Raw genomic sequence first — 26,310 nt, 5'->3', positions numbered from 1 at the left:
AAAAAAAAGTTCTGAAAACATTCACATTTTAGAAACATGGTTTATTAATAGAGATGTGGGATCAATATAAAATCATAAATCGTAAATAAACCCAGCTGGATTTCCATATCAAAAATATTAAGCAGTTGCTACAAGTCATCTTAAGCAAAGTTTTTTTTATAAACATGTTTCAACAATAAAGGCACTTGCCCAACTCTTTTCAATCAACATTAGTGTGTATTGCAGTACACCACTTAATGAAATTAAAGAAAGAAAATCAAATTAAAGGAATGCAGAGGTGTTGACAAAGGTCAGGTCAAAGTGAGAACTTGCGTGCCCTGTGCAGGAGTTGTGACATAGAAAGTCGCAGTCCCACTGTATTTCTCCTGTAGAGGAAAAAGGAGAAACACACACAGAGACACAGTATGCACAGTGGGTAAAACTACATAAAACAACAATTATACATATTTTTTGCAACCTTATCTGAGAACATTAATAAGAAGTGTGTGAGAAGCACTTTTAAAAATCACTTTCGCTGACAGTAGTAAGTAAAAACTAAAGTTCACCCCATGAAAGTTCGCGGGGTGGTCAAGTGGAAACAGCCAGATTTTGTGTTTCAGCTACACACCTGTCATCATTACTCTGGATTAAACTATTGTACCTCCTACCATTTTACTACTTACATAAAACATTTTAATTAGTTAATATTTTAAGTAAGTAAAATGTATCTATATAGCACTTTTCATAGATAAAAATCACAAATTGCTAACAATAAAACCAATAAAACAATGAATTGAAAAAGATAAATCAACAAATTAATTTAAAGCTCTTCTCTATAGAAATATCTTCAGCTGCTTTTTAAAAGAGTCAATAGAAGCTGCACAGTGTACAGACAGTGGAAGAGAATTCCACGGCCTCGGTGCCACTGCCCGAAAAGCCCCATGTGTTTTGAACCAGTACGTGGGACCAACAGCAACCTCCGACCCCAAGACCTACGTACTTGGGAAGAAGCATGAGGTTTCAACAGGTCAGAGATATATTGGGGGGCTTCATCATGTAGAGCCCTAAAATCTAAAACAAAAATTTTAAAATGAAACCTAAAATTTAACAGCAACCAATGAAGAGAAGTCAAAACTGCAATAATGTGCGATATCTTGCTAGTGCCAGTTAAAAGTCCTGCCTGAGCATTCTGAACAGTTGAAGGCGATCCAAAACTGATTTATTGAAACAAGTCAAAAGTCCGTTATAGTAATCCAAACGAGAAGAGATAAAAGCATGAATAATCATGTCAAGTTCCGCCTTTGACACCAGTAGTCTGAGTTTGGAAATGTTTCTTAGATCATAAAACAGTTCTGAACCAGTTGTTTGTAGTGATTCTCAAGTGACATTTAACTGTCAAATATAATGCCAAAATTTCTGAGACATGATTGAACAAAAACTGATATGCTGCTTAATTTCTGAAATCATATTGTCAGGAGCAATAATCAAAGTTCCTGTTTTATCTGTATTTACAGTGGCTTGCAAAAGTATTCGGCCCCTTGAACTTTTCCACATTTTCTCACATTACAGCCACAAACATGAATCAATTTTATTGGAATTCCAGGTGAAAGACCAACACAAAGTGGTGCACACGTGAGAAGTGGAACAAAAATCATTCATGATTCCAAACATTTTTTTAACAAATAAATAACTGCAAAGTGGGGTGTGCGTAATTATTCAGCCCCTGAGTCAATACTTTGTAGAACCACCTTTTGCTGCAGTTCCAGCTGCCAGTCTTTTAGGGTCTGTCTCTACCAGCTTTGCACATCTAGACACTGAAATCTTTGCCCATTCTTCTTTGCAAAACAGCTCCAGCTCAGTCAGATTAGATGGACAGCGTTTGTGAACAGCAGTTTTCAGATCTTGCCACAGATTCTGGATTGGATTTAGATCTGGACTTTGACTGGGCCATTCTAACACATGGATATGTTTTGTTTTAAACCATTCCATTGTTGCCCTGGCTTTATGTTCAGGGTCGTTGTCCTGCTGGAAGGTGAACCTCCGCCCCAGTCTCAAGTCTTTTGCAGACTTTTGCAATCTTTCTTCCAAGACTGCCCTGTATTCGGCTCCATCCATCTTCCCATCAACTCTGACCAGCTTCCCTGTCCCTGCTGAAGAGAAGCCCCCCCAGATGCTGCCACCACCATATCTGACAGTGGGGATGGTGTGTTCAGAGTGATGTGCAGTGTTAGTTTTCCGCCACACATAGCGTTTTGCATTTTGGTCTCATCTGACCAGAGCAGCTTCTTCCACATGTTTGCTGTGTCCCCCACATGGCTTGTGGCAAACTGCAAACGGGACTTCTTATGGTTTTCTGTTAACAATGGCTTTCTTCTTGCCACTCTTCCATAAAGGCCAACTTTGTGCAGTGCACGACTAATAGTTGTCCTATGGACAGATTCCCCCACCTGAGCTGTAGATCTCTGCAGCTCGTCCAGAGTCACCATGGGCCTCTTGGCTGCATTTCTGATCAGCGCCCTCCTTGTTGGGCCTGTGAGTTTAGGTGGACGGCCTTGTCTTGGTAGGTTTACAGTTGTGCCATACTCCTTCCATTTCTGAATGATGGCTTAAACAGTGCTCCGTGGGATGTTCAAGGCTTGGGAAACCTTTTTGTAGCCTAAGCCTGCTTTAAATTTCTCAATAACTTTATCCCTGACCTGTCTGGTGTGTTCTTTGGACTTCATGGTGTTGTTGCTCCCAGTATTCTCTTAGTACGTACCCGGGTATTTTTGAAAACGCAGATTTGTCTATGCGTTTGCACCTTTCGTCCACACCTAAACGGCGTTTTCGGTGACTGAAAACGGAGATTTTTAAAAACTCGGGCCAGGGTGGATATTTTTGAAAACTCAGTTTTTGCATTTACATGTGGACGAGAAGAACGGAGAAAACGCAGAAAACGCAGCGTCAAAGGTGTGCGCCTTTTTTGATGTCACACTGTGCGCCACGTTATTGTTTCGGTGAAATGAATTTCTACAATACTGTTACTGTTAATTGTTCTCTCTGCAGTGTTTAAATGCTTACACATACACACAGTTACTGTCCCTCCACACATACGACTCGGTTCTGCTTCTATGCCCCATCCTTGTTTACTATTTCCCACCGAGGCTTCTAGACTTCTGATTGGCCAACATTTCTACACGGTAAGGAATATATCGCCACCTGTTGCTTTGGCATGTTCCTAGCAGCATTTTCCTTCATTTCTGCGTTTACATGTGGACGGGATTATTTTTTAAAACGGAAAATTTCCGTTTTCAAAAATACCCGTGTACGTGTGGACGTAGCCTTAGACAACCTCTGAGGTCGTCACACAGCAGCTGTATTTGTACTGACATTAGATTACACACAGGTGCACTCTATTTAGTCATTAGCACTCATCAGGCAATGTCTATGGGCGACTGACTGCACTCAGACCAAAGGGGGCTGAATAATTACACACACCCCACTTTGCAGTTATTTATTTGTAAAAAATGTTTGGAATCATGTATGATTTTCGTTCCACCTCTCACATGTGCACCACTTTGTGTTGGTCTTTCACGTGGAATTCCAATAAAACTGATTCATGTTTGTGGCTGTAATGTGACAAAATGTGGGAAAGTTCAAGGAGGCCGAATACTTTTGCAAGCCACTGTAACAGAAGGTAGTTGTTTAGCCATTGTTTGATTTCTGACAGACAATTATTTAAACAAGACAATTTATAAAACTCAGAAGCTTTGAAAGAACAGTATAACTGAATGTCACCAGCGTAGAGATGAACAGAAATAACATTTGACAATTTGGCCTTGAGGGAGTATATTAAGCAAATAGAGAATCAGACCCAAAACAGATTGCTGAGGTCCCCATAAGGCAGAGCTGATATTTCAGACAAAACTTGATTCATACAGACACTAAAAGATCTCTCAGATAGATACGACATGAACCATTTTAAAACAACACCAGTAATCCCAAGTCCTTAAGCCTATTTATCATGATACTGTGATCAACAGTATCAAAAGCAGAGGTGAGATCCAATATAAACAGAACTGTGTACTCTCCAGAGTCTGCTGCCATCAAAACATCACTATACACTTTAAGTAAAGTGGTTTCAGTGGAGTGCGATTTGTTGAAATCAGACTGGAAAATGTCCAGAACATTATTTTTCTACAAAAAGTAGTTAAGTTATTCGGCTATTGTTTTGTCTAAGACGGGTCGGCAACCTGCGGCTCTAGTCCTCATACTGCGGCTCCACGTGGTTTGGGAAAATAAATTAGAAGTATTTAGCTGAAGTGTATTTCATTTATGTTAGTTCTTTTTTAACTTTTAGTTTTAAATTGGAAGATTATTGTGATATTGAAATATAAAAATTAAATTAAATTCTACTATTATTTTTTCATCGCTCAAAATAAGTGTCACACTCGTGGAAGCCGGTATACCCGCCAAAAACAAACACCGCTCACGCCTCACAGATGACAGCTGTTAAGCTGCCTGCGTAAAGCTGAAAGTGACTTTGTACAGCCCCGATTTGCAGACGCTGTGCACAAAGGTTCGGGAGCAGAAGTCCCATTGTAAACATATCACGGCAGACCCGACAATGTTTCCATGAACATGCTTTTCAGCATCTCTTTATTGACCACTTTTCACACACGGTTGCTGTACGCATACAGCCGGCTGTAGCTTTTCAGCTCGCAGCCCGACACACACCACCAACAACACAACAGCATAGATGGCACAGACGTTAAGGCAGCGAGGCGTGATTGCGGGTGCCGCTCAGGTGTGTCCGCCTCCCCTGCAGCAGCACTGCAGGCCACGCCCCGCCACACACATTAACCAGGTAAAATACATATTTAGGCAGAATTTTGCAAATATCTATTTTTCATTTTTTAGCAGCATAGTGCTTATTTCCCCAATTATTTTTTAAAAGTCAGGTCAAGGCTCCAAAAGCCCAAAGGCGATATAAGGGTAGCGGCTCACAACAGATTTTGTTTGCTACATGGATCATTCTAGTTCAGCTGGGTGTCTTTCCTTTTGTTATATTAGGCATAGAGGTAAAGCATAAAGGTAAAAAAAAACCCAGTATATACAGTGTTATCTTCATTTTAGATGTCACAAAGTATTTGCGGCTCCCAGTGTTTTCTTTCGCGTGGAAACCGGGTCCAAATGGCTCTTTGGGTCTTAAAGGTTGCTGACCCCTGGCCTACTTGTTGTTCCTAGAGTATTTAAAAGTAGAATGGGAGGCAGAGCCTTCAGTTTTCAGGCCCCTCTTCTGTGGAACCAGCTTCCAGTTTGGATTCAGGAGACAGACACTATCTCTACTTTCAAGATTAGGCTTCAAACTTTCCTTTTTGCTAAAGCATATAGTTAGGGCTGGACCAGGTGACCCTGAATCCTCTCTTAGTTATGCTGCAATAGATGTAGGCTGCCGGGGGATTCCCATGATGCATTGAGTTTTTCCTTTCCAGTCACCTTTCTCACTCACTATGTGTTAACAGACCTCTCTGCATTGAATCATATCTGTTATTAACCTCTGTCTCTCTTCCACAGCATGTCTTTATCCTGTCTTCCTTCTCTCACCCCAACCGGTCGCAGCAGATGGCCGCCCCTCCCTGAGCCTGGTTCTGCCAGAGGTTTCTTCCTGTTAAAAGGGAGTTTTTCCTTCCCACTGTCGCCAAAGTGCTTGCTCATAGGGGGTCATATGATTGTTGGGTTTTTCTCTGTATCTATGAAGCGCCTTGAGGCGACTTTTGTTGTGATTTGGCGCTATATAAATAAAATTGAATTGAATTGAAGACCCTTATGAAAAGGACAGCGAGGGAACAGTTTACCCTGCCCGGGATAGGGTTACCGGGGCCCCGCCCTGGAGCCAGGCCCGGGGAGGGTGCCCGAGGGCGAGCGTCTGGTGGCCGGGCCTTAGTCCATGGGGCCCGGCCGGGCACAGCCCGAAGAGGAGACATGGGCCCATCCTCCCGCAGGCCCACCACCCGCAGGAGGCGCCATAGGGGTCGGGTGCATTGTGTGCCGGGTGGCGGCCAGGAGTGGAGGCCCTGGCGGACTGACCCCTGGCTGCCAAGACTGGCAATAGGGACATGGAATGTCACCTCTCTGGTGGGGAAGGAGCCTGAGTTAGTGCGTGAGGTTGAGAGGTACCGGCTAGATATAGTCGGGCTCACCTCTACGCATGGCTTGGGCTCTGGAACCAGTCTCCTGGAGAGGGGCTGGACTCTGACTCAGTCTGGAGTTGCCCCTGGTGAGAGGCGGCGGGCTGGGGTGGGTATTCTAATATCCCCTCGGCTTGCTGCCGGTACGTTGGGGTTTTTCCCGGTGGACGAGAGGGTTTGTTCCCTGCGCCTTAGGGTCGGGGAACGGGTCCTGACTGTCATCTGCGCTTATGCGCCGAGTGGCAGTTCAGAGTACCCAGCCTTCTTAGAGTCCCTGGGGGGGGGGGGGGGGGGGGGGGGGGGGGGTGCTGGAGGGTGCTCCACCTGGAGACTCTGTTGTCCTACTGGGAGACTTCAATGCTCACGTGGGTAACGACAGCGAGACCTGGAGGGGCGTGATTGGGAGGAACGGCCTCCCTGATCTGAACCCGAGCGGTGCTTTGTTATTGGACTTCTGTGCTAATCACAGTTTGGCCATAACGAACACCCTGTTCGAACATAAGAGTGTCCATAAGTGCACGTGGCACCAGGACGCTCTAGGCCGTAGGTCGATGATCGATTTTGTAATCGTATCCGCAGACCTGCGACCATATGTTCTGGACACTCGGGTAAAGAGAGGGGCTGAGCTGTCAACTGATCACCACCTGGTGGTGAGTTGGATCAGGTGGCGGGGGAGGACGCTGGACAGACCTGGTGCACCTAAACGCGTAGTGAGGGTGTGCTGGGAATGTCTAGCAGAGGCCCCAGTCCGCGAGATCTTCAACGCACACCTCCAGCAGAGCTTCAACAGCATTCCGAGGGAGACTGGGGACATTGAGTCCGAATGGACCATGTTCAGCGTCTCCATTGCCGAAGCTGCTGCATTGAGCTGCGGCCGCAAGGTGGTTGGTGCCTGCCGTGGTGGTAATCCCCGAACCAAATGGTGGACACCAGAGGTGAAGGGAGCCACCAGGCTGAAGAAGGAGTCCTATCGGGCTTGGTTAGCCTGTGGGACTCCGGAGGCAGCCGACAGGTATCGACAGGCCAAGCGGAATGCGGCTCGGGCAGTGGCTGAAGCAAAAACTCGGGTGTGGGAGGAGTTCGGAGAGGCCATGGAAAAAGACTTTCGGACTGCCTCGAAGAGATTCTGGCAAACCGTCAGACGTCTCAGGAGGGGAAAGCGGTGCTCTACCTGCACTGTGTATAGTGCTGGCGGAGCGCTGCTGACGTCGACTGAGAAAATTGTCAGGCGGTGGAAGGAATACTTCGAGGACCTCCTTAATCCCACTGACACGTCTTCTGAGGAGGAAGCAGAGTCTGGGGATGAGGGGAATGACCCGCCAATTTCCGGGGGCGAGGTCACTGAGGCAGTTAAACAACTCCTTGGTGGCAGAGCCCCTGGTGTTGATGAGGTCCGCCCCGAGTTCCTGAAGGCTCTGGACGTTGTAGGGCTGTCCTGGTTGACACGCCTCTGCAATGTTGCGTGGAGATCAGGGGCAGTACCTGTGGACTGGCAGACCGGGGTGGTGGTCCCCATCTTTAAGAAGGGGGACCGGAGGGTGTGTTCCAACTACAGGGGGATCACACTCCTCAGCCTCCCTGGGAAAGTCTATGCCAGGGTGCTGGAAAGGAGAGTTCGTCCGTTAGTCGAACCTCGGATACAGGAGGAACAATGCGGTTTTCGTCCTGGTCGCGGAACACTGGACCAGCTCTTTATCCTCTCCAGGATACTTGAGGGTGCATGGGAGTTTGCCCAACCAGTCTACATGTGTTTTGTGGACTTGGAGAAGGCATTCGACCGTGTCCCTCGGGGTGTCCTGTGGGAGGTGTTGCGGGAATATGGGGTGTCTGGCCCATTGCTACGGGCCATTCGATCCCAATACAACCGTTGCAAGAGCTTGGTTCGCATTGCCGGCAATAAGTCGGACTCGTTCCCGGTGGGTGATGGGCTCCGCCAGGGCTGCCCTTTGTCTCCGGTTCTGTTCATAATTTTTATGGACAGAATTTCTAGGCGCAGCCAAGTGGCGGAGGGCTTTCGCTTTGGTGGCCTCAGAATCTCATCTCTGAGTTTTGCAGATGATGTGGTTCTGTTGGCTTCATCGGGTGAGGGCCTCCAGCTCGCACTGGAACGGTTCGCAGCCGAGTGTGAAGCAGCGGGAATGAGGATCAGCACCTCCAAATCTGAGGCCATGGTTCTCAGCCGGAAAAGGGTGGAGTGCCCACTCCGGGTCGGGGATGAGTTCCTGCCCCAAGTGGAGGAGTTCAAGTATCTCGGGGTCTTGTTCGCGAGTGATGGGAGAAGGGAGCCGGAGATCGACAGACGGATTGGGGCTGCAGCTGCAGTAATGCGGACGCTGCACCGGTCCGTCGTGGTGAAGAGGGAGCTGAGTGTAAAAGCGAAGCTCTCAATTTACCGGTCGATCTACGTCCCTACCCTCACCTATGGCCACGAGCTGTGGGTAGTGACCGAAAGAACGAGATCGCGGATGCAAGCGGCAGAAATGAGCTTCCTCCGAAGGGTGGCTGGCCTCTCCCTTAGAGATAGGGTGAGAAGTTCGGCCATCCGGGAGGGGCTCAGAGTAGAGCAGCTGCTGCTCCACATCGAAAGGAGCCAGCTGAGGTGGTTCAGGCATCTGACAAGGATGCCCCCTGGGCGCCTCCTGGGTGAGGTGTTCCAGGCATGTCCCACCGGGAGGAGGCCCCGGGGCAGACCCAGGACACGCTGGAGAGATTATATCTCTCGGCTGGCCTGGGAACGCCTTGGTATTCCCCCGGATAAGCTGGAGGAGGTGGCTGGGGAGAGGGAGGTCTGGGCCTCTTTGCTTAGGCTGCTGCCCCCGCGACCCGGCCCCGGATAAAGCGGATGAAGATGGATGGATGGATGGATGAATTGAATTAAGATCTTTGATACAAATGTTAATTTTGATATTGGCCTGTAAATGTTTGGAAGAGATAAAATCTAAAACATATATAATATATGCAGCTAGATAGCATAGTGGTAGGACTACATGCCTTTGTAGGCCTACACGCCTTTGGAACAGGAGTCGCAAGTTTGATTCCCACCTGGGGGGTCTTTATCCAGTAAGGGTTCCTAGGCTAGACCCCCACATATTAAACCAAACCATCCAGATTGACAGCAAAACAACTAGAAGCTCAGTGTTCCAACTGTTTGGAAAAAGGAACTGCTCTCACGGTGTTGTACCTCGTCAATCACGAGGTACAACACAAATGTTATGGCAAGGGGGAGCCAGAACGACAGGTAAGGGGAAAAATTATATCGCCCACCCAAGATTGGGTACCAATGGAAGAAGGATCATTGACTGCGAGAGGTACTGACCACAGCCGGTTACCAAGATACTACGAGAGAGGATCTACCAGCTGATGTGAATGTAGCACTACAGACAATACCTACCGTGACCATTACCAGCTGATCTACACTAAAGCAGCAGTGATTAGTGAGATGCTTGGCTACAAGATGAACAACAGCAAAGAGCAGTACCCTCCATGGAGAAGGCCAAGATCAAGGTAGCACGAAGGGAGGTTAGCCAACTATCGGAGCTGCAGAAAGGTGCAAGAAGTACAATAGAAGGTAGACTCACAGCTTTGGCCAGCCACTTGAAGAGGTACACCAGAGAGTTCGAAGGCAGGAGAATAAACTATACAGAACCGTCCAAGGTGTACTCTCAGTGGCAGGGGAACAATATAAGAACAGCACCACAAAGGTTGGAGACAGAGCAATACTGGAAGAATAGATGGGAGAACCCAACCCATAACAGCAATGCTCAGTGGCTAGTGGATCTAAGAGCACACCACAGCAACTCCCTGAACAGGGTCCAGTAACCATCACAGTGGCAGACACCCAAAAAAGTGTCTCCAGTATAAAGAGCTGGACAGCACCAGGCCTCGACATGGTTCACGCCTATTGGCTAAAGAAGCTCACTGCACAGTCCATGAATGTCTGTCAACACAAATGAACCAGCTGCTAGTCGATGAGAGATGGCTAACCGAATGCTGGACAGTCCTGATCCCCAAAGAAATAACATTTCTAATGAAACATCCATAGGACAGACACATCAATCTCAAAACCTTTTTTGGCAAAAAATTAAAGAGTACTCTTATGAAATGTTCAATTATTATTTAAACATGTGTTCCATGGCTGCATTTAGGCTGTGGAGATAAACCATGAATACTTGTAAAGCAGTGTTGGGGAGTAACTGATAATCTGTACCGGCGTTCCGTATTTAAAATACATAATATAAGTAACTGTATTCCATTACAGTTACTGTTTAAAGTTTGTTTTTGTTATTTCTGGAGTTGTTGTGTTACCCCCTCCTGCCCTCGAGGAGGCATAACACAAGTGGGGGCTCGTCCGGGATCTATTTTCCGGAGCTGTAGACAACTCTGGCGTTTGGTACAATGTTACTGCCTTGTATTTAATTATGGATTTTGACTTACAAGATTTCATTTGTGCGCCGAGTTCTTAGAAGTTTGACTTACAGTGGGGCAAAAAAGTATTTAGTCAGCCACCGATTGTGCAAGTTCCCCCACTTAAAATGATGACAGAGGTCAGTAATTTGCACCAGAGGTACACTTCAACTGTGAGAGACAGAATGTGAAAAAAAAAATCCATGAATTCACATGGTAGGATTTGTAAAGAATTTATTCGTAAATTAGGGTGGAAAATAAGTATTTGGTCACCTCAAACAAGGAAAATCTCTGGCTCTCACAGACCTGTAACGTCTTCTGTAAGAAGCTTTTCTGTCCCCCACTCGTTACCTGTATGAATGGCACCTGTTTGAACTCATCATCTGTATAAAAGACACCTGTCCACAGCCTCAAACAGTCAGACTCCAAACTCCGCCATGGCCAAGACCAAAGAGCTTTCAAAGGACACCAGGAAAAGTATTGTAGACCTGCACCAGACTGGGAAGAGTGAATCTACAATAGGCAAGCAGCTTGGTGTGAAAAAATCAACTGTGGGAGCAATCATCAGAAAATGGAAGACATACAAGACCACTGATAATCTCCCTCGATCTGGGGCTCCACGCAAGATCTCATCCCGTGGGGTCAAAATGATCATGAGAACGGTGAGCAAAGATCCCAGAACCACACGGGGGGACCTGGTGAATGACCTGCAGAGAGCTGGGACCAAAGTAACAAAGGTCACCATCAGTAACACACTACAACGGCAGGGAATCAAATCCTGCAGTGCCAGACGTGTTCCGCTGCTGAAGCCAGTGCATGTCCAGGCCCGTCTGAAGTTTGCCAGAGAGCACATGGATGATACAGCAGAGGATTGGGAGAATGTCATGTGGTCAGATGAAACCAAAGTAGAACTTTTTGGTATAAACTCAACTCGTCGTGTTTGGAGGAAGAAGAATACTGAGTTGCATCCCAAGAACACCATACCTACTGTGAAGCATGGGGGTGGAAACATCATGCTATGGGGCTGTTTTTCTGCCAAGGGGACGGGACGACTGATCCACGTTAAGGACAGAATGAATGGGGCCATGTATCGTGAGATTTTGAGCCAAAACCTCCTTCCATCAGTGAGAACTTTGAAGATGAAACGAGGCTGGGTCTTCCAACATGACAATGATCCAAAACACACCGCCCGGGCAACAAAGGAGTGGCTCCGTAAGAAGTATTTGAAAGTCCTGGAGTGGCCTAGCCAGTCTCCAGACCTCAACCCCATAGAAAATCTGTGGCGGGAGTTGAAAGTCCGTGTTGCTCGGCGACAGCCCCAAAACATCACTGCTCTCGAGAAGATCTGCATGGAGGAATGGGCCAAAATACCAGCTACTGTGTGTGCAAACCTGGTAAAGACCTATAGTAAACGTTTGACCTCTGTTATTGCCAACAAAGGTTATGTTACAAAGTATTGAGTTGTATTTTTGTTATTGACATTCTGTCTCTCACAGTTGAAGTGTACCTCTGGTGCAAATTACTGACCTCGGTCATCATTTTAGATGGGGGAACTTGCACAATCGGTGGCTGACTAAATACTTTTTTGCCCCACTGTATGTCATAAAGGGAGCAAGCACGTAAGGCTGAGTTCGACCTCAAACTTCAGATACGTCAGCTTGAAATTGAAGCTGAGAAGGAGGTAAAGTTAAAACAGCTAGAGGTGGAAGCTATGAGGCTCAACTTTAATGCTTTGAAAGGATTGCAACAGCACTGGAATGGCCAAAAGAAATGTGGGCTGTGCTACTGCAATGCAAGCTAGTGGGCAAAGCACTGGAGCTTGTGTCATCTCTCTCTATCAAAAATAGCATGAAATACAATGTACTGAAGAGTCCATCTTTCGTGCTTATGAACTTGTACCTGAGGCCTACCAACAAAAGTTCAGGAATCACAAGAAGTCTAATGGTCAAACATATGTAGAGTTTGCACGTGAGAAGGCAGTTCTTTTTGACAAGTGGTGCACAGCAAGTGAAGTGAAGAAAGACTTTGAAGCTCTTCGTCAGTTAATCCTATTGGAAGATTTTAAGAATCTGCTGATGAGTTCATTTTAACCCATAAAAATGTGTTTGCATCATCCCCTCGTTCAGATAAGGTTTTGATCACACGCTCACCAAAGCCTGATCTTGGTCAGCCTGAAGCCAGAGCTAAGCAACCATTACTTTCCCGTGAGGTACCTGAATGCTTCTATTGCCATAAAAAAGGTCATGTCATTGCTCATTGCCTTGCACTAAAAAAAAATAAGACTACACCGCCGCAACCCAAGGGCGTGGGTTTGATTCAAAATGTGTCGCCTCCCAGAACCCAAACATCTCAACGTGAAATAGATCCTTGTTTCAAACCTTTTATCACACAGGGTTGTGTTTCTTTAACAGGTGATACTGTTGACAACCAGCCTGTAACAATACTGAGAGACACGGGTGGTTCGCAGTCTATCGTTCGAGAGGGTATTTTGCCTTTGTCTGTTGAGTCATCCTGTCAGTCAAGTGTTGTGGTGTTGTAGGTGTTGTAGGACCTTTACAAAAATCAAAGTCAGGGAACCAATACATCCTATCAATGATGTGTGCTTCTACTAGGTTTCCCGAATCAGTGCCCCTTTTGAAGGATCACCGCTCCTGTCATCAGTAAAGCTCTGGTAGGGTTCTTCTCAGTGTTTGGTCTTCCAAAGGTAGTCCAGACTGATCAGGGAACCAACTTTAAGTCTAGAACCTTTGCTCAGGCATTAAAAGCATTAGGAGTAGAGCACATTACATCAAGCTCCTACCATCCTGAAAGTCAGGGAGCACTTCACCAGATATTAAAGTCCATGCTCTGCAAATACTGTCTGGAGACAGGAAAGAACTGGGATGAGGGTATACCATTCTTATTGTTCGCTTCTCGTGAAGCAGTGCAAGAGTCCCTAGGCTTTAGTCCTGCAGAGCTTGAATTTGGACATGAAGTTAGAGGACCATTGCACATCCTTAAAGAACAGCTAGTTGTTCCAACTAAAACACTAAAGAGCATCCCTGAGTACGTGTCTAAAATTAGAAAGCGCCTTAAATCAGCTCGCGCTATTGCCAGGGACACCTTAACTGCTAGGCAGCTAAGGATGAAAAAACACTATGATCGGAGAGCAGTTGCTTGTCAGTTTAAACCTGGTGATCAGGTTCTAGTTCTGCTCCCCATTCTGGGCTCTTCTCTGAAAACAAGGTTTTCTGGATCGTACGTTGTGGAAAGGAAACTCAGTGAGACCAATTATGTTGTTCAAACTCCTGATCGTCATCGCAAGACTAGAGTATGCCACATTAACATGATGAAACATTATCTTTCTAGAGAGAATAGAGAGAATGAAGATGATCCCCTCACTCCGCACAAGGTTAAGTCTAGCTCCCCTATAGCATGCGTAGCTTCAGATATAGCCAATGAAAGCAGTGAGGAAGATGCGGTCCTGCGCAAAGATGTGTCACAGGGGACGAGACTAAGTAATAGTGAGATTCTGTCTGACTTGTCCCACTATTTGTCTCACCTGTCACTTAATCAGGTTGAAGACATTCAGAACCTGATTGTGTCCTTCCGGTGTATGTTTGGGGATGTTCCTACCCAGACGAGTTTGATATCCCATGACATTTTTCTTACCAGTCCTGCACCCATTAAACAGCGTGCATACAGAGTCAATCCCATCAAAAGAGAAGTTGTGAAGTAGAGTATCTTGTTAGAAATGGACTTGCAATACCCAGTTGTAGCCCCTGCAGTTCCCCATGTTTGTTGGACATTAAAGCTCATGGGAGTCCACGGTTCTGTACGGACTTCCGCCAAGTGAATGCTGTGACAGTTCCTGACATGTATTCCTTGTCTCTCGTCGATAATTGCATTGATGACATTGGACCTGCCACATTTATGACTAAACTGGATATGTTGAAAGGTTATTGGCAGATTCCTTTAACCAAAAAGGTTTTAGCCAACCATTCAAGTTGGAGGTTGATGCTAGCGTGGTTGGGGTAGGTAGGTAGGTAGGACTTGATCACCCTGTGTGCTACTTCTCAAAGAAGTTCACTCATCCTCAGAGAAGGTCTTCTACAATCGAACAAGAAACTCTTGCCGTTCTGTTGGCTCTGCAACATTTTGAGGTTTATCTTGGATTAAGTGTGGAACCCATAAAAGTCTTTACAGACCTTTTTTGTTTTTCTAGGGTAAGAACTCAGCTAAGTTTTGGTTTTGTCTTTTTGGGAACAACCTAACTGTCCCTTTCTCCCCCACATTTGTTGTATGAATTTGGGTTATTGTTTATGTGAGAAAGCTGCCATTAAACTTGCTTTTGTTATTACACTTGTACCGAGTTTCTGGAGTTGTTGTGTTACCCCCTCCTGCCCTCGAGGAGGCGTAACAAGGTGATTATTATAATACAATTACTTTGTTGAAATTAATGGATTACAAGGTGGTCTTTTCCTGTTTCATATGTTATGCTGTCCCCTCTCTGATTTTGGTAGTTCCACACATTGCCGGAAACCCAAACAAAACACGAAATTAGAGTCCTATTAATGCTGGTGGCATCAGTTACACAATGGATCCGAAGCCAGCACAACAGAGCCAGCAGTGCATGAACAGGAATGCATTTCTTACTTGGAAATTCTGACACCACTTCATATTTAAAGAGGAAACGGATGGGTGAAATCTGACAATTCAATGCAAACTGTTTGGCAGCAACCAAGTTGCACTCAAAAGACTCCACCCCCCAACCTAAAAAAAACATCTGGAAGGAAGTTCTTTTTAAAAAACGAACGTTAGCCTACTGCAACTACCTTGTGTTAAGTGTGGTAGCTATCTGGGTTATGTGCCACTTCAGTATCTTTGATGTACTATCGCTGTGTGACTGTTACAATTGATGAATAGCATTAACAACCTGCTAGCTGCAAATAATCGTGCAGTTCTGAAAGCAGTTGATGAACTAACCTGAGATAATGCCAGCTAACAATGTTAACTCGGTGGCGAGTAGCCTTCAGTAATAATATTAAATCACACAGCAATAGTACATTCATGTAGTTGTAAAAAGCATAACAATATATTAAAAGCATTCAGAATACGTTACTCTCATTGAGTAACTTAACGGAATACGTTACAAACTAGATTTGGGGGCATGTATTCTGTAATCTGTAGTGGAATACATTTTAAAAGTAACCTTCCCAACACTGTTGTAAAGTGAGTCACAATATATGTCACACATTTAGCCGAGTGACTAACAGTGAATATTATCATTCCTTGGTGTGTGCTCTAGTACTACTCACACTGCACTACTTTTAAAAACAGTTGCCATTTTTAAACAGAGCCCAAACTAAAATTTGAAGTTGTATCCTCAATATCAGAATTTCCACAAAAAAGTACATTTTATTTACCATTTTATTAATAAAGCACATTTTGCATTATTTTTAGTAAACTCTATGATAGCAAAAGAACCACAGATAATGACCTCCTAGTCATAATGTGTCAGTAAATCTAACTCCATGTCATAGAGAATTCATTGCTTCAAATTTAACTCCAGGACTAGTAAAGGCTATCTCATCTTATCCTATAGTTTATTATCTTGGTATGTTCTGGTTTTCCTAGTCACTTTCATCCAGTGCTCACGACTTCACAAGACGAAGTGAAGTGCAGTTAAGAATATCTGCAGGGTCAGGAGAGACTAGATCAACCTTGAACCCCTCAGCAAGTGATATCTTCAACAGCTCCTCCAAAAAGCCTTGCATGTCTGTGATTTCACAGTGACTGTAGTGCATGTTCATCATGTCATCCGACCACGTGACCTCAGGGCTAGACAAAGTTAGGCCCCTGTATTGCTGCTTGTCATACTGTTCCTGTGGGAGTTCATCAGGCTTTGGCACCCATTCCAGTTTCAGTCTGTTCTGCCTCGGACGACATAGGTGAGGGCTGTTGAGACCCTGGGGTGTCCTGTAGGAGAAGCGCTCACAAAGCAAACCTAGAAATGCCCTCCAGGTACAAAAGAGGTCGACTGTGAACGCTCGTACAGAGCATGTGCGGAGTTCATAGTTTTCAGGCCCATGGCGCAAGTTAAAATGGAGAACACGGACCTGAAATAAGAGGGAAGAACATACTGACTACATATCCCCCAGAGTATACACAAACAAAGAACCGGTTGTTCCATGGCTACACATGCAAACAGGTGCACAAACACAACCTCTGTGTATGTCTTGTATATACACAAAACACTAGCTGTGATGGTTTATTGGGAAAAGTTATTTGATTAAAAAAACCTTTGCACACCTGAATGAGGAACAGAGAGTCTAACTAGAAGCAGAACAGAACCAAACACAGCCTATCCCTCAACATGACTGTACTCTCTGCTCATATTTCATTCATATTAAATAATTAGTTAATTTTTTGTTAAGCCATAATTTACCAAATTGCTATGCAATTTGAATGTGGTATGATATTATGCACCTGTTCTTGACTAACTTATGAAATAGATTAAAACATAACAGTTGTCCAAAAGCATAAATAACACCTGTCATCATACTTACACTATTTATTAATTCATATTATTTATAGGGTATTTCCTTTTTTCTCGCTCATACATATGTAGGTGATGACCTGCTGCACAGTTCTGAGGAGATTGTTTTTAATTTTAAACGTTTACAGATTTCACTTTGACTACAACTGTCACATTGAAACTTCTGTCAATATCATCACTGATTAATGGCATAAACATTTGGAAAGTACTAATCATACCCACTATCCTATAACTGGATGATTGAAACTTCGGTGTTGGCTAGTTTTGTTTATTAGGTTAACTTCTTCACTAAAACACTATTTGATACCAGAGCTTTACAAGAAATGGGTCACCTCCATCATATCTGTATGAGCTAAATTAACAATCAAAATGCAATTAAGATGTTAGGCAACATCATTTTCTCATAAATTGTAAAAAAAAAAAAAAGTACAGTCGTAGCGTAAAAAAAAAATGTACAGTTGCAATAACTATTGCTACCACAATAGTTATTGCAACTAATTTAATGCACTTCACCAATACTATGACTGTCCATCATTATATGCAGTAAATATGTGAGGGTATTCGGGGGTTTGGGAAATGCACCTTCTTTCTTTCTTTACTGTGCAAAAGTCTTCGGTCAATCCTCATTTCTTTATATTTTGCTTCCAATGACTCATTTCTTAAAGAAGTCTTCAGAAACAGATCTTTCTGAAGGTCTTTCAAAGTTTTTTTTTTTTTTTTTTTTATAGGAATATATTTTGTGTTTAAGCCACTTAGAAAAATGGAGCAGCCTGTTGAAAACAAAACAAAACAAACGCACACAACATGAAACTATCTGACCAGTTTCTTTTGTTGAATATCAGATAAATGGTGATAATAACAGAGTTCGAAAGGCATAAAATTGTTTTTTTTGTTTTTGTTTTTTTACCCACAAGGCAATTCCACACAGCTCTTCACTAGAAACTTGGCATAGCTTGGCAAGGTGTGGTTCTTAAAGGACAAGAGAGGAAGGCGCAGATTACACAAGAACTGTATTCAAAAAAATCAATGGCAACAAGTCAAGCCAAATCTGACATTCTTGGTTCAAACTGTTACAACGTTTGAGGGAAGGCAAGAGTGAACAGTGAATAAAACAGGAGGTTCTAACACAGTTTGAGGCTGCATTTCAGCCAGTGGTGCTGTAATATATTTTCCGAGCAAAATATAAAGAAATTGTTGCCCAAGACTTGCACAGTACTGTATATAGAGTGCAATCAACCAGAAACTGCCTTTTGTGTCATTTAGCATTTATGGAAAAAATTACAAATTTGGAGGCTACAGGAAATAAATGGTCATTTTAACAAATAATTTGGGACAGTGCCTGCTTTACCATTTCCTAAAAAGCAGAAATACTTCTGACTGAGTCAGGATTCACTAAAGAGGTGCAGTAACAAGGTTTTTTTTGGCTAGCCTTACTGCATATGCACTTGTAGGACTTTTTCTTTCGGTGTGCAAACTTCAAGAAGGCATTTTACTGATGTTTGAGCCATTATTAAATGTGCAGACACTGTCCACACATGTTTGCTGAGGTCAAATTGAGAAAATAATATAATGTCTCATTTTTTATATTTATTATCTTTGTACTACTTTTGAAAAACAAAGGTTATGGACTTTAAATAATTTGCAAACCATTTTGTCCTGTTTCTATTTTTCTGCACTTAAAAACAAACTGTTTGGCTTGTAGTTAGTGGTCAAGAGTAAACATGATCGACTAACCTAATAAAACAAACCTATTATGAGCAGATGAACAGTCTAGCTAACCTCATCACACGTACCTTGGAGTCGACTTTTACTATCATGATGGCTCCTAGCGGCCCACCTCTAAGGCCCAGAGGCACCGATACCTCATAGTGACGAATCTCCTCCAGCAGACCGGGTATCTGGAAGAAATCTGCCTCTCTCCTGAGCAGTGCGAGTTCAGTGAAGCCATCTGGCAGATCCAAAGAGCCAGAGCGCAGGTAATTCAGAATGTAGCGAAACACTTTACCGTCACGGTCTATGAAAATGTTGCCGCAGCTGTCCCTAAGCATAGGAACTTGTCCGGTGAACATGGTGCCTAGCATCGAGTCACGGCAGCGAGTTAAAGTGTCTAAGGTTGTTGTATAGACTTCTCCACCGACGTTCAAGCACACAGGGTCCTTAAGAGAGTTCTTCATGCTGTCATCTGAAGAGTTGAGATCCAGCATCCTGTAGGTGAAGCTGTGCTTTTTATACCTGTGAAGTCAGTGTTGCTTTTGTGAGGACAAGAATTATGCCCTGTTCAGGAATGTCGAGGACTGTGGAAGATTCAAGTATTTCTTTTGTTTCCCCACAAAGCCTTTATTCCTTTGACAGTCAGCAAGCCACAGTAGTGTCCTGGATACAGCCAAGTTCGGAGAGATACAAGAAAATCTGCCAAATCTGATTCAGAAACTGAAGATAAAACTGCCGTTTCAAAATATGGAAAAAGGCTGCTGTTCTTTTTCTTCTCACTGCTGCTTCAAAGTCAAAGTGACATCTTTATAGATGCCGGCATTTCCAATGATAATCTGCGGCCGAAAACTTTTATTGATGCATCTCTTATAAGATCCTGAATTGTGTCAACCAGCAGCAGGCCTACCGGGTAACCAGAGTAGCATGCCAATGACTGGACTCTTGGCTCCGTCTCAATGAAACTTGCTTTTATTCTCAGCTCTCACCCACTGTCTCTGACTCTCACACACTGGAGATGTCTGAGCAAGACACAGGGGACTGGGGATTTGTCTGTAATGTCCTCTTAAAGTGATAGCTCACTGAAAGGTGTTTTTATCCACTGTTAACAAATGAACAATGCCCCACACATTTTTCTTCTCATACACTGTCAGGAATGCTAAGATTTACCAGAAAAGAGAATAAAAACAGAAAAATAGAGTTACCTACCGAAAAACAAACAAAGCAAAAAACTGATTTTGTTCCTATGAAAAATACAATTGCTGAAAGGAAATGCTAATAAATTATTCCCTTCTTTGGAGCGCACGATCAGGTGTCAAACAAAACAAAAAAATGGCCCCTTGAGGATGATCCCAAAAGCAAGTCAGTCTCCGTAGACTCTCACGTCAAAATGCCCAGAAAAGATTAGCATGTTTAAAGCCTGGCACAAACAAACTATTTTGGTTTCCATGGACAGTTTTCCCCCTTTATAACAATTGTACAGGGTCCTGTACTGTGAGCAACATCTTTCTGTAATCTAAGTTTACTTAGCCTGATATCTGCAGTGAAGACACGTGGTCACACAAACATAGCTCTCACTTTGTTAACCCAGGGTTTCACTTGGATGTTTTCACACGAAAGAGGCGGTGTTGGTAGTATCTGCTCAGTCACAACTATAGATAAGTGTAATGGCAGCAGAGCGGATAATTTTACAACGATAAAACTACACTATGAAATATGAAGAGGTTAAATACATAATACAGATGCTACAGACAGCATATGAGAGGAAAAGCACTGCATGAATGCATGATTACTTTATGTGTTCTGGCACATAAGACTGGAAAACAGCTACTACGTGTATTAATAAAATTTAGCGTATGTGAAGAAGAGATGGCAAAAATGCTGACTGTGTCAGACCCTGCACCCTATACATTAGCAGTGTTTGTGGGGCCAACAACTACACACACACACACACACACACCTATACTGTAGTGGTCATTAACGTAGCCAGTAATGGACTGTTCATACACCACTGTACACTATATGTCGATGAGCCATAAACCCTCATAGAATGGCATAATTTAATATGTTGTGCAAAAGTCTTGAGCCACCACTCATTTGTTTAAATTTAGATATCTATTTAAATATTTATTATCTCTTTATATATCTGTGAAGGCAAACATGTTGCAAAATGCAAGAGCCTGCATAATAAAAAGTGAGAATGTGTAAAAAAAATTTTAATGTAACTTGTGGGGACCAGGATTTTGGTCCCCACAAGTTAGGCTAGCTCCCCAGTGCCAGCTCAGATAACAGTTGTTGTTTCAACACACATTGCTACCACTGCTGTATCCTCTACAAACTGTCTTGTGTAGATGACTTAGTGAAACAATTAATTCAACCGTCTTGTGACACAACATACATCCTCTATATTGCACAAGGCTGTAACCATCAATAACTTTGCATCTGTCCATTACCAGCTATTTCATTTTGTACAAATCCACTCTTCTAAGTTTGTGTGGTTTTTCTGTCTGACCAGATGCAGCTTTCTGCACCATCTTGTACTTATCACCACACTGTGTTTATGTGCTAAAAGAGAAATTTCTTTCCTTGTTACTAAAATAGATTCTGAAGTATGATTTCACTAACTCAGATGGTGCAGCAACTGTGGCAGTTTGTCTTGAAACAACAGCTGTAACGTCCACATTTTGACTTTTTTCTCAAAACAGATGTTCGACTTTAATCTTGAAATTTCAACTTTATTCTCAAAATTATGAATTTAGTTTTTCTTAATGTGGCCCTAACTAGATTTCTCTGTGGATTTGTATATTTAAAAAAATGCTACAGTTAATTCTAAGTTTTCAAACAAAATTTAATGATGGCTTAAAACTTTTGCCCCTATAATAAAACTTCAGACCAGGTATGACCATCAGGTTGCTCCAAGTCACGTTTAGCTTAGCACACTTTTAAAACAGCTAACCTAGCTCCATCACAAGGTTAGCTTTTACTGAACTGTTATATTTGGAATTGTACTTTCTACAGATTTTATTTAATTGCATTTCATCTTAATTTCTAACATGTAAGTTTGTTTTTATTTTTAATTTGCAACAAATATTTCTTCAAAGTGATCATTAAAGCACTCCTGATCCTGACTGATTAAATCCACACAGAACTCAAATATACACACATATTGTGTAGTATATCACGGGGCATAAAAAAAGCCTTGGATTTTTAAATCTATATATGCCATTAGATAAGTTTGTACTGAAAAGCTTATCACTGACCAATAACAGTGTCTCCTAAGTGTTTGTTTTAAGGTTACGAGCTTTACTGAATATGTAGTTATTTGATTCTACTGGTCGTGGTCATCCTGATAACCACGACTACATGCTACATCTTTATACATGTGTGTGTGTTAACCTGTATGTGGTGTATGGTCCTGTCAATGGCCTCAGCGAGTAGCAAAGTCACAGTGCATCCACCGAATCCTCCTCCTGTCATCCGGCTGCCGAAGACGCCCTCCACTTCCATGGCTGCAGACACCAGCTCATCTAGCTCCCTGCAGCTCACCTCGTACAGATCTCTGCCACAGGGACATCGAGTTACAACATGCCTGACAGTGACCTATACAGTAACTCATTTGCTATCTGTACCTCAGACTGTTGTGGCTCTCAACCATATGTTTGCCAAACTCCTTGTATTCTCCTCTTTCTAGAGACTTAGCAGCTTGGACAGTTCTTTGGATCTCCTCAATTACATGGCGAGCTCTTCTGTAGGTAACATCATCCATCCTTCCCCTGGCCTCTGAACCGATAAACAATAAAGAGGGTTAGCTTTAACTGATGAGTTTAAAAAACCAAAAAAATATATACAGTCATCTAAAAGTACTGAAATGCTAATAAGTGCTTTCAAATGGCAAACAAGTGGTTGAAACTTAAAGTTATGTGTGTAAAAAAAGTAAAGACAAGTCAAAGGTCAGCAAAATAGAAATGCTTAAAAAGTTCAAAGCAGTAATAAAATAAGTGAAACATTTATGAATTACTGTAGTGGTGAAAAATTTGAGTCAGGCAGAAGGCGATACCTTAGGCATGTTGAATAAACCATGTAATTTTTTTTACTTCATATTATTAAAACTCTCAGTTACCGGCTCTCATAGTACATTATTGGCAAATAATTTATTTGGCTTTTGCAATAATTTGAATTCCTACACACTGTATATAATTAATAAAAATAACCTGGACTCAGATAAATACTTTAAGACCTTGTTTGTGGGGACTGTAAGTTGTGGTTTTTAAGGCTTTCAAAGACCTGCCAATGAACTGTAAAACAGTAAGAGAAAATGGATTACAACAGGACGGAAAAAAAACATCCACACCCTCTAGGTCCTTCATCGTAGCATCCCTCAGACTGTCCTTCCCCAGAATGGAGGCAGCCGTCTCACATTGCCTGCGTCTTATGGGATACTCACTGCAACTCAGAGAGTGCCTTACATTGGAGTTGGTGATGAGAATGACCAGGCCTGGATCTGTCAGAGGAACAGGGGTGGCCTCCAGCGATCTGTCAAACACATTTTTTTTTCTTTTTAATTTTAATGAAAATATAGTAACAATGTCTATCTTGTGTAACCAAAGACCATCACTCACTAGATGCTTGTACTACCTGCAGTCAATGAGCAATGCATGGCCCTCCTTGCCAAGAACAGATACAAACTGATCCATAATGCCACAGGGTACATCAGCATGAGTGTGTTCAGCCTGCTGACAGGCTAATGCTTTGGACACCTGGTTTCCATCATCTATGAGAAAAAGAAAAGTAAAGAGTAGATCAAACGGCTCCAACACCATCGGCCTGTTAGTGAAATCAATAAGCATCGGCTGTCAGTACGAGTATGGTTAGACGTTAAGAGCGCTCAAACACTCTAACCATATCTTGGAATACATTTTGTTTTAGCATGAAAGCTGTTATTGCCAGGCCACCATCACTCTAACAAAGAGTGAACAGCAATGGCCCCATCAAAATGTGCCACGTGAGACTGAAAACAAACACACGTGTTGAAACAAGCAGGTAGCAGAGAGGTGATGAGAGGTCAGGACTGTATATCACTTATTCCTTAAGTGAATCTGAAGGCATTTACTACTTGAGAAGTCTTCTTTTGGCATAATGACTTAAATACTACTGGGTAGCTTTATCAAGAATAATACAGCATCATATATCGGCAGATTATTCTAAAATCTGAACGAAATCAAAACAATAAGTAAAATAAATGGTAGAGTATAATAACTGCAAGGACTAAATGTAGTGGAATAGAATAAGAAAGCAGTATAACGCAGAAATACTTGAATTAAGTATTCAGTCACTGCCATGTCCTCTAATATGACTCTAACCTGGCTTGAGTTGCTGCAGGAAGGTGTAAAAGGCCACCTCTAGAGAGGCAGAGCTGGACAGTCCTCCACCCAGGGGGACACTGGTGGCTATCACTGCCCTGAAACCTGGGACTGGAGAAGCTAAAACACAAGACACATAAAAAGTAGACTTTTTGGATTTGTTTTTTAAATTTTGATTGTGAGATTCTGCTTGATATCTGTTCTACTTCACTGTGACAGTATAATGTGTTTACAGTCTTGTTTACCCCTGTAATGGTGTATAACACCCTTTACATAGTTGGCCCAGCGGGGTAACCCTGGAGACAGTGCAGATCCATCACGAGACAGGCAGAAGTCCAATCGGTGAGGCTCGTCAGCGTCGAAGGCTGCGGTTACCACGGTAACATCCTGGCCGGATATTTCACTACCCACCACCACAGTCACTAAAGGAAGGGCCTGACAGCAAATGCACAAGGAAGTGCTTAGTTTTGTCTTTAGTCTTTGTGTCAAGAAGAAATTTCTTTCCAGAAGTTATTTAAAAAAGAAGAGAAAAATCACTGCTGCACTATTCTTACTATTACTAGCATAAAATCCGTTTGTTAAAATCACATCTTTGTCTATTTTCGACATGAAAGTGATAATGCAAGACTCAGTTCAACAGATGAAGCTTTCTATTGAGTGGCAGTGTGGAACTGATACCATTGGAAGCACGAGTCCCTGGTTGTAGTCGGTGTGCTCTCCTATTAGGTTCACTCTTCCAGGCGCGCACACCGCCACTCGAGCAGGCTCCTCACCGAACATCTGTCCGTACAGTCGCCGGGCCTCCGAAACAAGCTCGGACACACTCGGAAAGCAACTAGCCATGTAGCAGATTTCTTTAAAGGGTTCAACAAAAATGATGAGCTGGCAGTGTCAACAGACAGGCGAAGTGCTCGAGCAATCATGTGACGCGTCCTTCTGCTTTTTCTTCTTCTTCTTTATCATTTATTGGCGGTTGTCAAACAGCAAAATGGTAAATTACCGCCACTAACTGGTGTAGAGTGTGCCCTGAAATATTAAAAAAAAAACCTACAAAAAATCCTTCCAAACAAATTAGTCTGTCTTAAAAAAAACTAAATATGACCTGATAACTTTCACTCTTCGAGTTCTTGCAAAGTAAATCTAACAAATCCAGTTTCACTTTCATATAACCGAGCTTTTAAATCAGTTTTCTTCTTTCCTCGTCACATTTCTGGCAGTGCACTAAAACATGCTCCATGGTGTTATCTTCTCTACTGCAGTCACATTTTCTTGTATGGTGTTTTCCTTTTAAAAATAACGTGCTATTCAAACCAGTGTGCCCAAATCTGCCTCTCTCCTGTTCCTTCCTGTGCTTCTCATTTCTCCTGTTTTCTTTTGGATTGTGTAAAACCATCACCTTTTCCTCTCTTCCTCCCATTGCTTTTGCCACCTTTCTTCCATTTTCTACTCTTAATCTCTGTCCGACTGACATAGATGACCAGATCCACTGAAATTCTCTTTGTAGCTTCCTTTGCTGTCCTATCTGCTATTTTCTTTCCTTTAACTCCACGATGCACTGGTACCCTTGAGAATGTGACCATAAGCCCCATCATATTGACTTTGTGTTTGCTGAATCTCTATCAGAATGCCAGATCTGCTGTCCGAGTGACTGTCTTGCAAACTAGCCAATGATTAACTTGAATCTGAGCATATCACCGATCTTAATGGTCTTCTGTCTTCAATCCACTGGACAGCCAACAGTATTGAAACCCGTGTATACTGATGATCCATCACTGATCCTTTTCCTTACTTTGAAACAAAACTCAAGAACAATAAATGCTGTCCCACTTTGGTTGGTCTTCCTTGATGCATCTGTGTACATTTTGACATACTTGTAATACAGACCAATGTATTCCTGTGCTGTATGTGAATTTAAAATAAAACCCCTATCCTTGTTCTTTTTGTCCAATAGTGTGAAATTTACTACAGCATCCATGGTGGTATTGTAGGTAATGGTGCTGTTTCACTAATGCTGATCTTGTCCAGATTAACTCATTCACTGCCAGCCATTGGCAGTGAATGAGTTAAACCCATTGACTCATTCACTGCCATTGACGGCTATAGACGTCAATGGCAGTGAATGAGTTAAGTTCAGGTGCTTTCTGACTCAGTG

General features: G+C 43.0%; 2 protein-coding genes across 2 annotated transcripts; both read right to left on the bottom strand.

Moving 5' to 3' along the window:
• Positions 1–20: 20 nt before the first annotated feature.
• Positions 21–25,117, bottom strand: galk1 (galactokinase 1). The gene is made up of 8 exons (XM_012915717.4): positions 24,837–25,117; positions 24,404–24,593; positions 24,159–24,278; positions 23,434–23,569; positions 23,150–23,331; positions 22,428–22,578; positions 22,195–22,357; positions 21–365 (listed from the first exon to the last, which is right to left on the bottom strand). Exons 1-8 carry the CDS (start codon positions 24,999–25,001, stop codon positions 291–293), a joined length of 1,182 nt encoding a protein of 393 aa, XP_012771171.3. The 5' UTR covers positions 25,002–25,117; the 3' UTR covers positions 21–290.
• LOC101466717 (BTB/POZ domain-containing protein KCTD21) lies at positions 12,123–22,188 on the bottom strand. Its single transcript, XM_004574276.4, has 2 exons — positions 18,885–22,188; positions 12,123–16,651 (listed from the first exon to the last, which is right to left on the bottom strand). Exons 1-2 carry the CDS (start codon positions 19,293–19,295, stop codon positions 16,187–16,189), a joined length of 876 nt encoding a protein of 291 aa, XP_004574333.1. The 5' UTR covers positions 19,296–22,188; the 3' UTR covers positions 12,123–16,186.
• Positions 25,118–26,310: the final 1,193 nt, after the last annotated feature.

This window comes from Maylandia zebra, linkage group LG8 (genome assembly GCF_041146795.1).
Source record: "Maylandia zebra isolate NMK-2024a linkage group LG8, Mzebra_GT3a, whole genome shotgun sequence".
NCBI lineage: Eukaryota > Metazoa > Chordata > Actinopteri > Cichliformes > Cichlidae > Maylandia > Maylandia zebra.
The sequence above is the reverse complement of the archived record's forward strand: the minus strand, read 5'-3'. Positions and strand labels throughout refer to the sequence as shown.